A 17,548-nucleotide genomic window follows, 5' to 3' on the forward strand; every position below is an offset into this window, starting at 1 on the left:
GGTCCTTGGTATTTTGTTTTAGTCCTTGTAAAATTGATTCATATTGGATTTGGTCCTTGTAATATGTAGAATATTTGATTTTAGTCCCTCAAAATGAGAACTAAAATGAATATTATAGGGACCAATTTCAATATGAAATGATTTTACAAGGATTAAAACAAAATATCAAAGACCAAAACCAAATATTCTATATTTGCAGGGACTAAAACCAAAAAAATATTTTTATAGAGACTAAAACCAAAACGCCTGATATTTGCAAGGACCATTTCCATATTTAAGCCTTTTGTAAATGAGCATAATGTTTTAGTTTTTGTTATTGTTATTGTTGTTGCTGTTGTTGTTTCTTATCTCAATTCAAGGATTAGTTCAAGAAAGAACAACCATGGAGTAACAACATATCTCACTTGTTAATGATGGTATACTTTTGACCTTTCATTTGACTTCTTTGTTGATCAGTTAGGATTTGGATATCCACGTGTATAAAAGAGGTGGCCACCTCATTTTTCGTGAAAACAACAACATTGAGAGGCAACACCTTGGAAGATAAAACCGTGAATGATTTCTTCACCTGGTTTGCAAAAAATAAGATGTATTATTAATTCCCTTCAATAATAACAATTGGTAGAGGAAAAATATGATCTATGATTCATAATCTTATTTCAATGAGCTTCTCAGTTGGTTCAAGTTTTTTTGCCACATTTTAAACTTATGGCCTTGAAAATTAGAGTAGGAACATATTTAGATTGTGTACTTTTTATCTAGATGGTGTATACTTTTAAAAATTTAGTTAGTAACTTCGATAAAAGAACTATATTGTGATGTATGATTTTGTAGAGTTAGTTATGTTTTTTTGTTATCATGAATCCATTGACTCTGTGATAAACCAAAAAAATGGATCTTGTCATAAAAAAATAAAAAATGAACTACTTCGAATTTTTTTTTAATAAAAATTTATGTGATAAATTTAATTTTTAAATTACAATACATGATTTGTATTTTGTGTGTGTAATAGATTTTAAAACAACTACACATCCATGAATCATTTACTATACTCTATAATATTATTACTTACATTACAACCACTCTTGTTGTTGTTGCTGCTTCAATCATGCTTCTGAACATGCAAATTATGTGTCAAAGTCGAGAATATCAATCAAATTTTCACATTAAAAATATTGATAACAAATGAAAGTAAAAACACTATCAAAAGGAAGTCTAACCTGCGTTGGCCTAAAGCTTTGATGGTAGCCTCTCCAATATTGTGTATGCTCCCCATTGACCTTGACAATACTTGTTTGGTAATTCGTCGATTTGATAATATGATATGAAAATATAGCCGTATACTATATTTGAAAATGGTACATGTAAGGTGTTTGAGGAAAACAATATTTTTTCACAAAAAATATGAAGAACATGCATCTTCTCAGACATGGTAGCATGTATCAATGAAAGTGTTTCGCAAGAAGCTTGTTTGTTGTGTGTGTGTGTGTGTGTGTGATTCCTCTACCACAATATTAGTGATAATTTATTGGGAGGAAATGGTGAAATATTTCTAGTATAACATGAAGATATCCACGAAGAAGGAAAAAAAGGGTAGAGAAGAAGAGAGAAAGAAGAGTATATAATAATTTGAGTAGCATTGTAAAGTCTACTTTATAGATGGTCACCACTATCTTACAATTGATTTTCTTTAATGAGCACTTATTATATTTTTTACAAAGTAAATATAAATTATAAAAAAAATAAAGAGTCAAAGTTTTTCTTTCTTCAAAGTATCAAATATATATTTTAAAATTAAAATTTAATGAAATATAACTAATATTTATATTAATTTTAATATATTATATTAAATTAAATTTATTACAGCATTATACTCTCTTCGATGGTCAATATAAGCAAACAAAATTCATATATTTTTTTTTGACCGAAACAAAGTTAACTATTATCATTAATCAACTAATGTTCAATACAAGAAGGATAAGAATCAAAAACTCATATTGTTTGGTATCAAATAAAAGCAAATATAACTTTTTTCATATTATTTAATAATTTACAGTCAAAATTACTCTTTAAATAATAGGTCAAATACAACTTTTGGTCCTTTTAGTTTGACAGAATTTCCAAGTTAGTCCTTTAAGTTTAGAAAGTTTCAATTAGGTCCTTTTAGTTTGACAGAATTTCCAAGTTAGTCCTTTAAGTTTCAAAAGTTTCAAATAGGTCCTTTTTGTTTGAATCAGATTTCATCAAAAAAAAAGAACCTATTCCTGGTGGTGTCAAATGTATTTAGTCTAAATTTTAGAACAATTACATTTGATTTTTTGGAATTATTAAAACTTATTATAACTTCAATTTTAATTACATTTAGTCTAAATTTTAGAATAATTACATTTGACTTATTAAACTTAAATCATTAGATATTGTTGAAACATTTAACATTTAAAGTTGTTTATAACGAGAGAGATACGGCTCACAGAATAAGACAAAAAGTTACGTAGATTTTGGGTCCCTTAGATCCAAGTATGCCAGTCAAATTCTCTATCTGATGTCCATCACATAATCTGTTGAGATCACTCTCCAGCTTCTGTGAGGAATCCTTCTTCTAAGGATGTTGACTTCTAGTTGACCTTCCTTTAGTTCTTCCACCATAATCTTCTAAGCTTCCCACACCCTTCTGATGCTCTTCATATGTCCTTTCTTCATAATAGATAGATTCTACACACTTGAACATATGTTAGTATTCCAATTGTTCTTCAATACTTTGTTATCATTAAACCCCTAGAGGACTTGTATGAATCATTCTTGTTCTAACAAGAATAACCAAACAACCTAATCCGTTTGTCTGATTCTGAAACCCCTGGTGGATTGATGGTGCTGCAAGCATCCAGAAAGTGTGTCAAGTGAGCGTTGCAATCTTCCGACACCTTACCCTAAAATTGATTAGATTTCAAATTAATCATGACACTGTTCTTAATGTCAAACACCACCAGGTTGCTGGTTGGAACACAAGAGATACTTCATCCAAGTTATCCAGCCTCACATAGTCTCCTAGAGTTATGCGAGAATTTGCGTCTCACATTTCTGACTCATCTAATGAATAGTCGTTAATTAGGATGATCTCTATTTGATTTTTGCTTTCTATTGCAATTTAGGCTACTTTCTGAAGTGCTCGTTTAGTTTTGTATATGTCTGGATCTAGCGGGAGAATACCTGTTTTAGTATCACGCATGAAACAAACTAAACAAAGTTCTTAGTAGGATATAGTCAATTGGAATTATATTATTTTTTTAATTTTTATTTTTGAATGAAAATAAAATGATAGAAAAATAAATTAGCGAAAAATTAAATAACAGTTATGAGTAAATAATTGTCAAAAATATCAACAATCCCCTTCAACGGCGCCAAAAACTTGATGGTCGGATTTAGGCAAGTGTAGCAAATCCTTTACCAAGTAGTAAAGTGTAAGTAGAGTATCACATTCACTTGAATTGCAGTTGCAACTAGGAAATTCACGTTACTTAAATATAATTTTGATGATGGAATTGATCTATCGGTGGAAATTCAAGACTAGAAAGGTATTCACTCATTACTCAATAACATTCAAATACAACGGTGTTAAATATCTTTAAGTGAGGCCGTTGTCATCATCGAATTTCTATCCGACTCGAGGATGAATCTCTACCGCATAAGATATCTTTTTTAACAAAAACAAAATATATACAAATGTTGCTAGTTTGTTTATTGGCTTAAATATGGGATTCGTCCCTGCAAATAGGGGTCGCTTAAAATTTCGTCCCTGCAATCGCTAATCCTTTTTTTTTGCCCCTGCAAAATTTAATCAGTTAAAAATTCGTCCTTTGACCCAGTTAATCACTGCCACGTCAGCAATTTACAAAAAATGGCATGGGAATTGACGAAAATACCTCTGGCTTATTTTTTTTCCTTAAATTAAAAAAAATCTGAAAAAATAATTAAAAATCATAAAAAATTTCGGACAAAAAAATGTTAAAATTAAAACTGAAATTTTTCGGAGAAAAAATTGCAAAAAAAAATTCGGGAAAAATCTGGAAAAAAAAAATTTTGAAGGAAAAAAAAAAAGCCAGGGGTATTTTCGTCAATTCCCATGCCATTTTTGGTAAATTGCTGACGTGGCAGTGATTAACTGGGTCAAAGGACGAATTTTTAACTGATTAAACTTTACAGGGGCAAAAAAAAAAGGATTAGCGATTGCAGGGACGAAATTTTAAGCGACCCCTATTTGCAGGGACGAATAACATATTTAAGCCTTGTTTATTTAAGTAACAAAGTTCATTTCAATGGCTTCATGGATTACTCAAACTAGATATGTTTAGGTTATTCCATGCAACATTGAAAACTTGCATGCTCCTACAACATCAACCAAAGCCTCTAACGTATTGTTCACTTCTCTCTCAAACCTCTCTCCAATTCCACGCCATTTCCACACACCATTTTGACCCTTTTCTATCCACTCTACTTCTTCATCTGAAATCTTCATCATCTGTCTCCATTTGCAGAATCATTCATGCCCATGTGATCAAATCTCGTGATTACCGTGATGGGTTCATTGGTGATCAGTTGGTATCTTGTTATCTTAAAATGGGTGCAACCCAAGATGCATATTTGCTGTTTGATGAAATGCCAAAGAAGGATTTTGTCTCATGGAATTCTTTGGTTTCTGGGTTGTCGAAAATTGGAAAGCTTGGTGAGTGTTTGAGTGTGTTTTGTAAGATGAAATCTGATTTAGGATTGAAATTGAATGAGTTTACTTTTTTATCGGTTATCTCGGCTTGCATATATGCGAAAGCGCGTGATGAAGGTTGTTATGTTCATTGTTGTGCAATGAAATTGGGTTTGGTGTTTGAGGTGAAGGTTGTTAATGCTCTTGTTAATATGTATGGGAAGTTTGGCTTAGTTGAATCGGCTTTTAGCTTGTTTTCGGAAATGCCTGAGAGTGAGAAGAGTATTGTGTCCTGGAATTCAATTGTTGCTGTTTGTGCCCAAAATGGAATGCCTAATGAGGCTTTTAATTGTTTTGATATGATGAGGGTTAATGGTTTTTTTCCGGATGATGCCGCAATGGTGAGTTTGCTTCAAGCTTGTGAAAATTTTCCTTTGGGAAGAATGGTAGAGGCTTTGCACGGCGTAATCTTTACCTGTGGTCTTGATGAAAATATAACAATTGTGACTACCCTTTTGAACTTGTACTCAAAATTAGGGAGATTGAATAATTCTCGTAAGGTATTTGAAGAGATAAGCAAGCCTGATAAAGTGGCATGGACTGCGATGCTTGCAGGCTATGCGATGCACGGGCGTGGGAAAGAAGCAATTGAGTTCTTCCAATGGATTGTAAGGGAAGAAGGCATGAAGCCTGATCATGTTACTTTTACTCATTTGTTAAGTGCTTGTAGCCACTCAGGGCTTGTTAAGGAAGGAAAATACTACTTCCGAGTTATGTCTGATGTTTACAAAGTTCAACCACGATTGGATCATTATTCGTGTATGGTTGATCTTCTTGGTCGATGTGGTCTACTCAATGATGCTCATGAGCTGATTAAGAACATGCCATTCGAGCCAAATTCTGGAATCTGGGGTGCCCTTCTTGGTGCTTGTAGAGTTCATCGAAACATTGATCTAGGGAAGGAAGCTGCCGAGAATTTGATAGCGTTAGATCCGTCAGACCCTAGAAACTATATCATGCTGTCTAACATGTATTCTGCTGCAGGTTTGTGGAATGATGCATCAAAAGTGAGGACTTTAATGAAGAATAAGGTTCTTACTAGAAATCCGGGATGTAGTTTTATTGAACATGGAAATAAAATCCACCGTTTTGTTGTCGGTGATTACACTCACCCTGATTCGCACAGAATACACAAAAAGTTGGAAGAGGTTATGAAAAAAATTCAAGATGTTGGATTTGTGCATGAAACAGAATCGATTCTCCACGATGTTGATGAAGAGGTGAAAATAGATATGATCACCAAACATAGTGAGAAGATAGCTCTTGCATATGGTCTTCTGGTCACCAATGCAGATATGCCGTTAGTTATAATAAAAAATCTAAGAATATGTCGTGATTGTCACAACACTGTAAAATTTGTGTCGATGGTAGAAAAGCGAACTATCATTATCCGAGATACAAAGCGATTTCACCAGTTCTCAGATGGGTTATGTTCTTGTGGTGATTATTGGTAGTGTTCATCATTAGAGAGAGAGTTTAAGAGATAACTGAATGTGTTACTCTGGAACAAGAGTATATGAAGAATTACATAGGGTGAAAGTCTTTGGCTCACATGATGAAGTGTAAAGAGACGATTTCTTTCTAACAGGAGATCATGCTTTATATATATATATATACTTGGTTCTGTGAAGTGGAGCCAACACAGTCGCTAAAAATATCACAAAATATTATACAGAAGGTGTAGCAATTGAAACCTGGAGTTCATAAAGGAAGGATTACACTCAACGTGATTTCGCTGCAGAAAGAGTCAAGCTTTGATGTTCAATCTCGGTGCTAGAACGAGCTACAATGATTGTTTCTTAGAGCACTAAGATTCAGTGTTTGGGCCGAGGAAAATGTAAGAACGATAGATGGATCGTCTATCTTATTGACTATTTTGGCCAATAAGCACTGCACAGAAGGCGTAGGCATGAAACATTAAGGGGAATATCAAGTTTGCAGGATGAAGAACATGGGTTGAGAGACAGTACTACCTTTTAGTGTTTGTTTGGATAGAGTAACTTTAGGACTTGGTGTATTTTTAGGAAGTAATTAAATGATTTGGGTTAAAATTCACTGTTTGGATGGTAAATCCAAAGATATTTAAAATTGCAGAACATTTATAAATATTCTCACCAGTCCAAAGATTATCTTGGTGATTCTCAAAATCTCTCTGATTAGTGTTCTTGTCTGCTGGAAATTTGGGGCTTATTCTGATTGGGCATTTTGCCAGCTTGGTAAGTTGAGTTACTGGACAAACTGAGAGTATCAGTCAGTATCCCTTCCTTGATATATGAAGATAGTCTTTCAGTTACAGGTGTTCATCAAGGCTAGTGTCTCATTCATTAAAGACATCCTGAAAAATAGTTTAGCCAATCAAATGAGTGAAGATAAAATATGATCAAGTGGTTGAGCTCAAGTCATTAATAAGCTTCAGTGATTAATGAGCTTCAGCTTTCAGTGAAAGTCGAATTGATCGAGAGTAAACAATAATTGGTTAGACTTCATTCACTTGTCATCTGAACTTCGAATTATCCCTGTCCACTGGTAAAGACAAAAAAAAGTGAAGATAATCAGTTAGTTTTGTATACCATGACATACTTCTGACTTCTCGGTATGCTAGAACATGATTTTATTTAAAAGTCATTATTAACATTAGGGTCATGCTAACCAGTGCCTCGAAAAAGTAAATTTTAGGCCAAAAGGGAAATTTTTAAGCTTTTAATGCGTTCACTAAACAACTTTCAATGCAAAATATTACTATATTTGACTCCTTAACTTGTGCCCCGTGCCCTCGGGGCTCTGATTAGCATTTCCCTTAACATTATTATCACAAATCTAATTTGAGTATACCATATGTTACAAAATCAAATAATGATGACCATGGTGTTTCTGGTACTCCCTTGTTGGGGTATGAGTAGAAGATTTATTATTATTTTTTTTATTTCTAATGATATCTGCTCTGATATGTAGCTTTTTCCTGTAACATGCTCCATTTTTGTATGTATATGTGTGTGTATTAACTTTCGGTGGAAGTGTAATGGATTATGAGGATATGATTTGAATCAAAAATCATACAACACTAGCTGAGAGGACCTTCAACCATGTCTATCTTTTGCCTTTTCTATTGTTATATAATTATGTATTAATTTAACCTATTTTAGTGTGCTACTAATTACCTATTTTTGTAGATAGCTGAGTGGTAAATTTATTTATAATAATAAGTTTAGAACAAAAAAAAAAAAAAACTACACTAAAATTTGCTTTATCTTGAAGTATAAAAAAGATATGTCTAATTTGACCAGCAGATATGCTGTTTTTTTCAACTTAGTCAAGTACTTGTAATTGCTAACAGCTTCCTTCCATTAAAGTGGTTTTTTTTTTCTTTCAAGAGAGCAAGGAAGGCATCTAGGAGAAGTTAGACATATCAACTAGGTTGGCACCCCGTAGCTGCTCCCATCCTTTACCATTTGCTCTGAAATTTTATTAAAAAAGGGAAAACTGTGCAAGAAAGGGGACTATGCCAAAACGCTTGGAAATAACAACAAAAGTAAGAACTAATGGATTCCAAAATTCAAAAGACCATGTCTTTCCTTGTAAAAATCCTGCCTAAAAAAGATAAAGAATCCCACCGGACAGCTTATGTGATAACATGTAACTAATTAACTTATCAGCACAAGCGTCGAAGCCTTGAATATTCCAATAGAAAACCTTCATTGAGTCAGAAGAGTAATGGCACCCTTAGACCGGGTTTTGTAGAAAATTCGATAGAATTCTTTTTTCTACTTCTTGGTTAAGTAAGTTGTAAATTGTTCATTAGAATTTTTCAAATCAGATTAAGATCCTTTTGAACATTAGGTAATGTAGGTCATTACCTTTTTTTCTACCTTTGCTTTCTTTTTTTCAATTGATAAACAAATCTGAAGCTACAAGTTCCATTATTACACGTGGGATCTACAAAGTTTTCTTTACTTCTCCACCATCCTTTTCTCTTTGAAAGCTTCATTTTCTTCCACTTACGTTGTTTGCGTCTGCAGTGATTGTACAAACAACAATGTTGCCCGTATCTGTAATGAAGTATACTATTAAATAATAAGCAACTATTGATATGAAACATTCTATTGAAGCTTCCATTGAAGTGAATGCTTCCGTTGTTTCCATGCTTCCTAACAATTAAGTAAAAACCACGCCTTTTTTTTATACCAAAGATAGATGGAAAGTCCGAGATGATATGATTAATTGGTTCGTCAACAAGCAACAAAGACGAGATTTACTATAGCTATAAGAAGATCCAATCTCCAAAAACCAATGTTAATGTTGTGTTGTGAAAAGAGCGGTGAATACAAACCACCGAAGAGGAAGACGAAATCGAAGCTTGAAGACACGTGTTCAAGGAAATGTGTATATGAGTTTAGGTTGCGTGGTTACTTAATGGTGTTCACCACCATAAAATGGAGCCAAAGTTAGACGATCACCTTCTTGCGGGTAGATTAAGATATGAAAACAAGAAGAATGTTGCTGACCTGACAAAGAGTTTGGTGCAGCCCAGACATATTCTATTTGATTTGAAGGCTAAAAACAAAAAGAGTTTGACGAATATAAAGCAACTGTATAATGCACATTGTTTATGCAAAAAGTCTGAGATGACAAAATAGAGCTGCAACAAAGACGAGATTTCCTTTAAACATCTCTCTCGCATACTATCAATGTGTTCTTACTCTCTATCTTTACAACTTTTGTGCAAATATTATTTTAAAAGGGTTAAATATGTTTTTTGTCCCTAAAATATACCAACTTTTCGTTTTAGTCAATCTAAAATGTTCCTTCAACTTTCAGTCCCTATAAAATTTTCAATCACTACTTTTGATCCCTATTTTTAAGTAAATTTTTGTATTTTTTAATGAAATTGTGCAGAAATGTATAGAATTTTTAAAAATCACTCAAAAAAAATTTGAATTTTTTAACAAAACATAAATTAAATATGAATTTTTTACCTCCAAAAATATAAAAATTCATATTTAATTCATAATTTGGTAAAAAATTCTAATTTATTTTGGGAGAGATCCTTATAATATTCTAAATTTTTCTGCAAAATTTTATTTAAAAATATGAATTCTACATATGAATTAAGTTTAAATGATGGACCAAAAGTGAAGATGAACAATTTTGGAGGAGTAAAAGTTGAAAAAAAATTTAAAGGGACTAAAACGAAAAGTTAACATATTTTTGGTCCCTATAAATATGTCAACTTTTCGTTTTAGTCCCTCTAAAAAATTTCTTCGACTTTTAGTCCCTAAAATTTTTTTCATCTTCACTGTTGGTCCATCCTTTAAAGTAAACTCATATGTAGAAATCATATTTTTGAATAAAATTTTGCAGAAAAATTCATAATATTATAAGAATCTCTCCCAAAAAAATAGATTTTTTAACAAAACAATTCAATATAAATTTTTATATTTTTAACGGTTAAAAATTCATATTTAATATGTGTTTTGTTAAAAAATTTCTAATTTTTTGGGAATTTTTTTTTTTTACAATATTTTACACATTTCTACACAATTTCATTAAAAAAAATACAAAAATTTACTTAAAAATAGATACCAAAAGTAATGATTGAAAATTTTATAGAAACTAAAAGTTGAAGAAATTTTTTAAAAAGATTAAAACAAAAATTTGATATATTTACACGGACTAAAAACACATTTAACCCTTCTTTAATTTCTATCTCTTGGATTGTGTGAATGAAGTACATGGCTATAATCCATAATTTGGCTCCTTCCACCGTACACCCAAATATTTATACGTACCAATACTCCAAACTAAAATGACCAATAGTTTTTTGACAGCATGGAACAAGTAAGTTTGAGTAGATTATAGAATTAACACCACCAAACTTGTGAGTTTTGCACTTTGAGGCTTTTATTTTATGATATAATTAATTTTAATTTGATTTAATAGAAAACAAATTTCAATCGTTGAACTCCATTCTTCTACTCCTTCTTTTTTTTTGGTTACAAAAAGTTTAGGTGGGTTCGGCTCCGGTAACCACCAGGGTCAGGGCAGGCCTCAGGGCTCAGAGGAATCTCTTCCCAAGAGCGCTTATAGAGGTACTTACAGATCACCCACCAATCCCATCCTCACATCGGCAGCGGGAGTCGAACACACAACCTTCTGCAAGGAAGTGGCCCGCTCCTTTTGCCAACTGAGCCAATGTGGATTGGCATTCTTCTACTCCTTCATCCCAGTTCTTCTTCATCCCAAATATGAAGATTACACTTTAAACTAACCCATGTCATGAAACAATTGGCTCTAACATTAACTTTCAATTAAAGAAAAACATCATGGATCATGATCACGTACCTTCCCTTATTTATAATGCAAAGCAGAAATCATGTATATTTGAAAATACCGATAGAAAAACAAATAAAAAATACATAAAATTGTACCATGAAAATATAAGAAAAAGGGTCACACAAGAAAGCCATGCCATCAATTTTCCAATTAAAATCCAGTACTAGTATTTCAACCAAAATTAATGGAGAGAAAGAAACAAAGGAACATAAATGAAGTTTTGTTCAAAGATGTTTGAGATGAAATTGGTACATAGATGAAGTTTTGTGTTCTCATAAAGGAAAAGGAGGAGGTTAAGTTTGAGATGATGAAGGCTGGAGAGAAAATTGTGATGGCGGTTAATGATTTGGTTTTGTTTTAATTAAAATCCTTTCAAGATTTTTTTTTTTCCATTTTGTCAATGAATTCAATGAACTATATTAAATTATTAATATCATCAAAATTTGAAAATCATTCTTTAAATTACAAAATTTTAATGGGATATTCTTGAAAAAAATGGGATCCTTTTTTTATTTATTTATTTGAAGCATGTCCAAAATTTGTTCCGTGTTTAAAAAAATATTATATATATTTTGTGTTATTGGCGTTGAATATTCATGAGGAGTCTTCCACCTATGTCAACTCTGTTGTTAGGGATTGTATTAATTTTAATGTTTGTTTTCATAGTTTAATTTTTTTTTACATGTTAGACATAAAAGTCAATCAAACAACTCATTATTTTAGGGAAATGTTAACTTATACTCCAAGGCCATAAGTTAAGAAATTAAATGTGGAAGATTTTTCTTGAAAATTGTTCATTCAATGTCTTAAAAGTTTTAAAAGTTACTTTTTCAATATAAAATTTATTACTTAATTATATTTTGGGTTATGGGTCTTGCTAACAAGTGCCCTAAGGGCATTGTTTAAGGAACTCATAAAAAGAAATTATGTCTTGAAAATACAAGTCAAACACATGTTAAAGTCATAACCGTACAATTTCCAATGCAAAAGTTGCTACTTTTAGATGCTTAAACAATGCCCTTAGGACACTTGTTAGCATTTTCCTTATATTTTAAGCTCCTTAAGTTGTGCCCTCAAGTCACAAGTTAGCAAGGGTCATGTAACCGGTGTCTCTAGGACACTGAGTAAGGATATCAAAAAAAGAAAGTTTTAAATTAAAAATAACACTTTTTAGACTTTTAAGAAGTTGATTGTATAAGTTTCGAAAGCATCAATTAACATTTCCTTTTTACTAAATATGCTCTACATTATCTAGATCGCATATAAATCGACTAAACTCCCTCTTATATTTCAAGAGTCCTATATTGATTTATTATACTTTCATTGATGAAATTTGTCTTTAACGTTAAAAAAAATAGCATTTGAATGAGATACTAATATTTTTTTTACAATTTATCTAAATGTCTTGATTGGATTCAATGTACTTATTGAAGGAAATAATCAAGAGTTTCACGGTTCAATGTACTTCCACCTAATTAGTCTCTACTAGTATAGTACCCATAGGCTAGGATATCCAACGAACCTAATGTTTTTCTTAATTAACATAAGAAATATCAGAAACAACAACAACAACAAATAATCATTTCAAAATTCATACTAAAAAAAATCAAAATCTGAAATGATCAAAGCATATGATCAAACACATAACAATTCACCTTCTTCATTCTTTTTCTGTTACAAATAACAATCCCTCTCTCTCTCTAAAACATTACACACAACCTCTTAAAATCTATCTTAAAACTAACAATTATCATTCTATTTATATTTATATAAATAAAATCTTAAAAAAAAGTAAAAATAAAAAACAAACACGTGTAACCCGAACCCGATCAACAAGAACCGGGTCAACTGAAACATTTCTTCTTCATCTTTTTCTTCAAATATTGATCACTTCAATTTTCACACCTTCACAATTTTTGCAGCTCTGATAATAGGATTCTCCCTCGCAATCGCTTCTCTACCAACGTTCTTATAATCATACCCACAATCATGTCGATCAGAGTATCGATGATCTGCACAAAACAACTCCCCACATCCAGGGGCGGATCCAGACTTTCATTATACGTGGAGCTAAAATTTCTAGGTCCTTAGATTCACTACAATCCAATCATACAATCCAATCAAACAAATTAAACCAATTCTTACAAAATCTACGTCTTTGTCTACCATGATCAGACCAAGGGTAAACGAAATTGCTAGGTTTATAACAACCTTTTTTAAGGTAAGCTTTACGTACCTCATCTTGGATGTTAGGATGATAGCTTGAAATTGGAGACCTAAGTTCTGGATCCGTTTCCAACAAATTGTAATCAACAACTTGAATACTCTCATTGGCCGAGTTAGGTGTAACTTCATTTTGTGGTTCACTTGGATGTCGAGTATTTGATGGTTCTTGACTAGCCGAAGAACTAGCTTTGTCTCTAGAAAGCACGGGAAAAAATTTCTTCATCCTATAAAAGTAAAACACACAATCATTGTTACAAGTAAGTAACAAGAATATCACTAGTCATTAAATCATAAACAAATACAAAATACATATATATCGGGATACATTATAACAGCTTCATAGAACTCTGTCACATTTGATATAGCAGCATTATCAATTGTTCAATAAAAGATGGCTAGTTCAACCATTACAATTCTTAGTATAGTTTTCTACCTTATGTTCATTTCACAAGGTAATATTTTCTTCCACAATTTTTGTAAATTATTATTCAAAACTGTCATAATTTTTTTTGGTGATTATCTCAGGTTATAGCCTATGTTCATTGAAAGATATTTCAGTAACCCAGTATGAGACAGGAGTAGTGGAGAATAAGCCAGAATGGACTGTATATATCTCCAAAAAATATCATTATGCTCAAAGAAAATTGCTTTTCTGACCCAGCCACTTATTACCATTTCCACTTATTACCTTTGAGAGAGATTGCAATTTAAGAGAGAAAGGGGCGTGTTTAGTTACGGTACAAGAAGGAAATTGGAATAGAAAATGAAAGAGAGAGAGTGAGACACACATCTGTCTTTTGTTTAATATACCCTCCGATCACTATTATAAGCAAATATTTGCATTTTAGATTCATTCATTGAATGATGTATGTGACCTACAACAAAGACCATATATATCATTAATTGTTGAATGATCCTAAAGTGTAAACTTTTGCTTATAATAATGACCGGAGGGTATATTTAAAAAAAAAAAAGGGAAAAGCATGTGGAGCTATAGTCCCACATTGCTCCTACATGCATCCGCCCCTGCCCACATCTACATCTAAATCCAGCCAACCCAACCTTTTTTTCGACAACTGGAACATCTACTCACAACCCTCTTCGCCTCAGAAACCATCTTTTCATCAACCAAACCACGATCCGTTGACCCTTCTGATGATGATGATGATGATTCTGGATGAGATCTCTTCAGTGACCGAACAGATCTAGAAGATGAAGGTGGTACTGGTAAGATTGTCGTTGAAGCTGTGAAACAATTTTGACACATGTTGTTTGTTGAAGGGTTTTCGATGACACCACAGTTTTTGATACAAAGATTTATTAATGTTGTTTGTTGAAGGGTTTCTTGAACTACCTTAAATTCGGTTTCTTCATTTTCTGTTCTTTGAACCATAATTATAATAATTTATATGGTTTTTAAGGGTTTTTTTTTATTTATGAAGAGAAAATGAAAGAGAGAGAGAGAGAGAGAGAGAGAGAGAGAGAGAGAGAGAGAGAGAGAGAGGAATAGAAGATATGAAGAAAAAGGTGTTGTTTGTTGAGTTGTTATGTTTGTGTTTGTGGTGTTGTGAGGAAATGGAATATGGGCCAAGTAGAGAAAGCGTATCAAACATTTCTTTGTTGTTTTATTTTTTGAATTAAATCTCTACAAGTGGGTTTCTCTTTCTACCTCAACTCAAGTTGTTTCTTGTTCCACTTTTTCTTGTCCAAGAGGTATGTGTGACGTGTTTATGTCACTTGTGATATGATATGATGAAATTAAAAATAGTAATGTGTATTTTACTTATTTTTAGATAAAGAAAATATGAATTAAATATGAATTTTATAGGGTTGAAAATATAAAATTTATATTTTCGATAATAGATTTTTTATAATATTTTAAACTTGATTGCAAAAAAAAACGTAGATTGTGAATGATTAGATTGTTAAAAATGGTTAGAGCGACCAAAGAAAGTTCGCCACTCTCCGGTGGCTTGAGCCTATGCATGGTAATGGGGTAAGGTGGAGACGAGTTTTGTCTTCCCTCTCCATATATCATACTCTCAAATACTTACATGTTACCCTACTCATATCTAATGGGGTTGAGAAAACGAATCTCAACTTCATCTCTGACGCATTATAATCACCCTGCCACATCCCCATCCCCGTAGTGGATATTTTTTTTAATAAAAAAACTTTTGAGCTTCGTGCTCAATGTTGTAATGCATTATCCAGCATAGAGATGATAGCGATCGATGACTATGATGATGGAGAAGAGAGACCGAGGGTGTGAGATTTGGAAGGAGAAGAAAAGTAGAACTTAAAGAAGTGAGTGTCGTTTGAAAGACTGAGACTTTCATTATGTGAGTGAAATGATTTAGAGTTTAAGTTTCTATTTATATAAAAGGGATAACAAATTGATTTTTTACATTTGGGACAGGTTTGGGGTGGGTACTTATATCCCCATTACATGTTTTGTACTTGTGTTTTGAAATCGAGAAAACCCAAACTCATACACAAAATCAGTGAAAACGGGAGGAACCTGTCAATTTGGGTTTGGTTCGGGCGGGTGCCCACGGGTATGGGCTTTGTTGTCATGTCTACTTGAGCCTTCTTTGGAGATTGATGGCATTTCTTCTGGATGATGTATTTTGTTTAAGGATTCACATTAAGTTTGTGGTGTGCTACACTGTGGTCTATCATTGATATCTCCTCTTGGGAACACACAAAGAGATCTATATTCGCCCTTAGGCATTTCATGAGGCCTTCTTCGACTAACATAGGTATATTATCCTCGATCTTTACTTTCTACGCAGTATTATCGTCTAGTTGTACGATTTTGAATTCTCCATCTGGTGTGTGTCTTTCAAAATAAAGTTTCACTTCTAGTGGAGTGGCATCTCCTGACTTTTCTCTTCTTTTGGTTGTGTTTCCTCATGACGCACATCAAAATTGACAACGTTGCAATCAAAGAGGTGTTGCAGAGGAGAGTCAACGATTTCCGCCACAACCCCTTTGAAGATGGTCGTGGAGTCTGTTCCGTTGAAACCTTGGAGTTATGTGTCATCGTAAGATTTCAAATCTTCCTTCCTAAGACCCAGTTTCTCGAAGGCATCTTCATACATAATGTAGACGAAACTTCCCTCATCAATTAGACAAATGGCTAAATTGTGGTTACTCATGCCTACTACCGCTATGAGTGGAAAAATCTTGTTGGGCACTATATTGACCTTCTCATCATCAATCAGGCTAGGTTTAGTCTCTTTTTCAAATTGCTGGTTGGTGGGCTGGCCACATTGACAGCCAGAATCTGTTCTATTTTTTCTTTTGGAGATTCCCTTTGAAGCGTTCCTATGGGTTATGAATCCTCCCATGATGGCACCAAGGAAAGTGCGTTTCCCATTCTGCTTGCTTTCGCTCTCGCTGTCTAGGTTCTTGGATCCTCCATCGACGACATTCAATATCTTTCTTGGAGGAGGACACTCTTCTCGAGCTAGAGATCGCTTCCTCTTAGGAGATTTTGTGACACCCTAAATCTCAATAATTATTCCTATTATTTATTCAAAAATACAGTTTGATTCGCAGCGGAGAGTATCTAATAAAAACTTTTCTATTAACATAAGAATTCTTCCACAAGATTTAGGATACCACATTGACTCGTAACAAACATAATTCACATTTCACTTCTGATGACATGCTGTCATTACGTAATTTTTAGGACTTATTTTGACATTTTGATAGAGTTCTAAGCAACATTAAGTGTCCAGGAGCAGTTAAAAGCATCAAATATGGAAGAACTAGAAGAAGCCAATCGTACTGCGATTTGCTAATCGCAATACGATTTCTTGAAGTCAGAAAGCATGTTTTTTGAAGAGTGGATCGCAATACGATCCATACCATCGTGATACGATTTCAAGGAGGGCTTTAAAGGAAATTAGGGTTCAAAGTACCAATCGTGGTACGATTTGTGCCATCGTGGTACGATTTTGGGCGATCAGAACTTGCCTATTTAAGCTGAAGTCAGTCTCAAACAAAGGGGATTACGATTTTGGAGAGCTAAAGTGCGATTTTAACACCCAGAAGGCTGCAGCGGAGAGGATTTCATCATCTCTAACCCAGTTTATGTATGTTTTAATTCTTCCATTGATTATGCTATTTGTAAACTCAATTATGAGTAGCTAAATCTCTTAGAGATTAGGTCGGAGATGAACCTATGTAACCCTAATTGATCATATGTTGCTGTGAAACTCTATTATT

The 17,548-nt window shown here is 33.0% G+C and overlaps 1 protein-coding gene, 2 long non-coding RNA genes and 1 pseudogene across 3 annotated transcripts; 1 reads left to right on the forward strand and 3 right to left on the reverse strand.

Moving 5' to 3' along the window:
* Nucleotides 1–440: 440 nt before the first annotated feature.
* Nucleotides 441–1,449, reverse strand: LOC146936497 (uncharacterized). The gene is made up of 3 exons (XR_015033191.1): nucleotides 1,221–1,449; nucleotides 1,073–1,114; nucleotides 441–568 (listed from the first exon to the last, which is right to left on the reverse strand). It is a non-coding gene; the product is annotated as an uncharacterized LOC146936497 (long non-coding RNA).
* Nucleotides 1,450–4,291: 2,842 nt separating this feature from the next.
* Nucleotides 4,292–6,903, forward strand: LOC146936498 (pentatricopeptide repeat-containing protein At5g40410, mitochondrial-like). Its single transcript, XM_085751296.1, has one exon. The coding sequence runs from the start codon at nucleotides 4,342–4,344 to the stop codon at nucleotides 6,208–6,210; it is 1,869 nt and encodes a 622-aa protein (XP_085607422.1). The 5' UTR covers nucleotides 4,292–4,341; the 3' UTR covers nucleotides 6,211–6,903.
* Nucleotides 6,904–12,718: 5,815 nt separating this feature from the next.
* LOC146936499 (zinc finger A20 and AN1 domain-containing stress-associated protein 5-like) lies at nucleotides 12,719–14,912 on the reverse strand (annotated as a pseudogene).
* LOC146936500 (uncharacterized) lies at nucleotides 13,230–14,211 on the reverse strand. The gene is made up of 2 exons (XR_015033192.1): nucleotides 14,001–14,211; nucleotides 13,230–13,536 (listed from the first exon to the last, which is right to left on the reverse strand). It is a non-coding gene; the product is annotated as an uncharacterized LOC146936500 (long non-coding RNA).
* Nucleotides 14,913–17,548: the final 2,636 nt, after the last annotated feature.

Source organism: Medicago sativa, chromosome 3, assembly GCF_051527215.1.
Source record: "Medicago sativa cultivar Bolivia chromosome 3, Bolivia_mono, whole genome shotgun sequence".
In the NCBI taxonomy this organism is placed as follows: Eukaryota; Viridiplantae; Streptophyta; class Magnoliopsida; order Fabales; family Fabaceae; genus Medicago; species Medicago sativa.

Coding starts and splice junctions, on each gene's coding strand:
- LOC146936498 (XM_085751296.1), top strand. CDS start 4,342: ATGTTTAGGTTATTCCATGCAACATTGAAAACTTGCATGCTCCTACAA.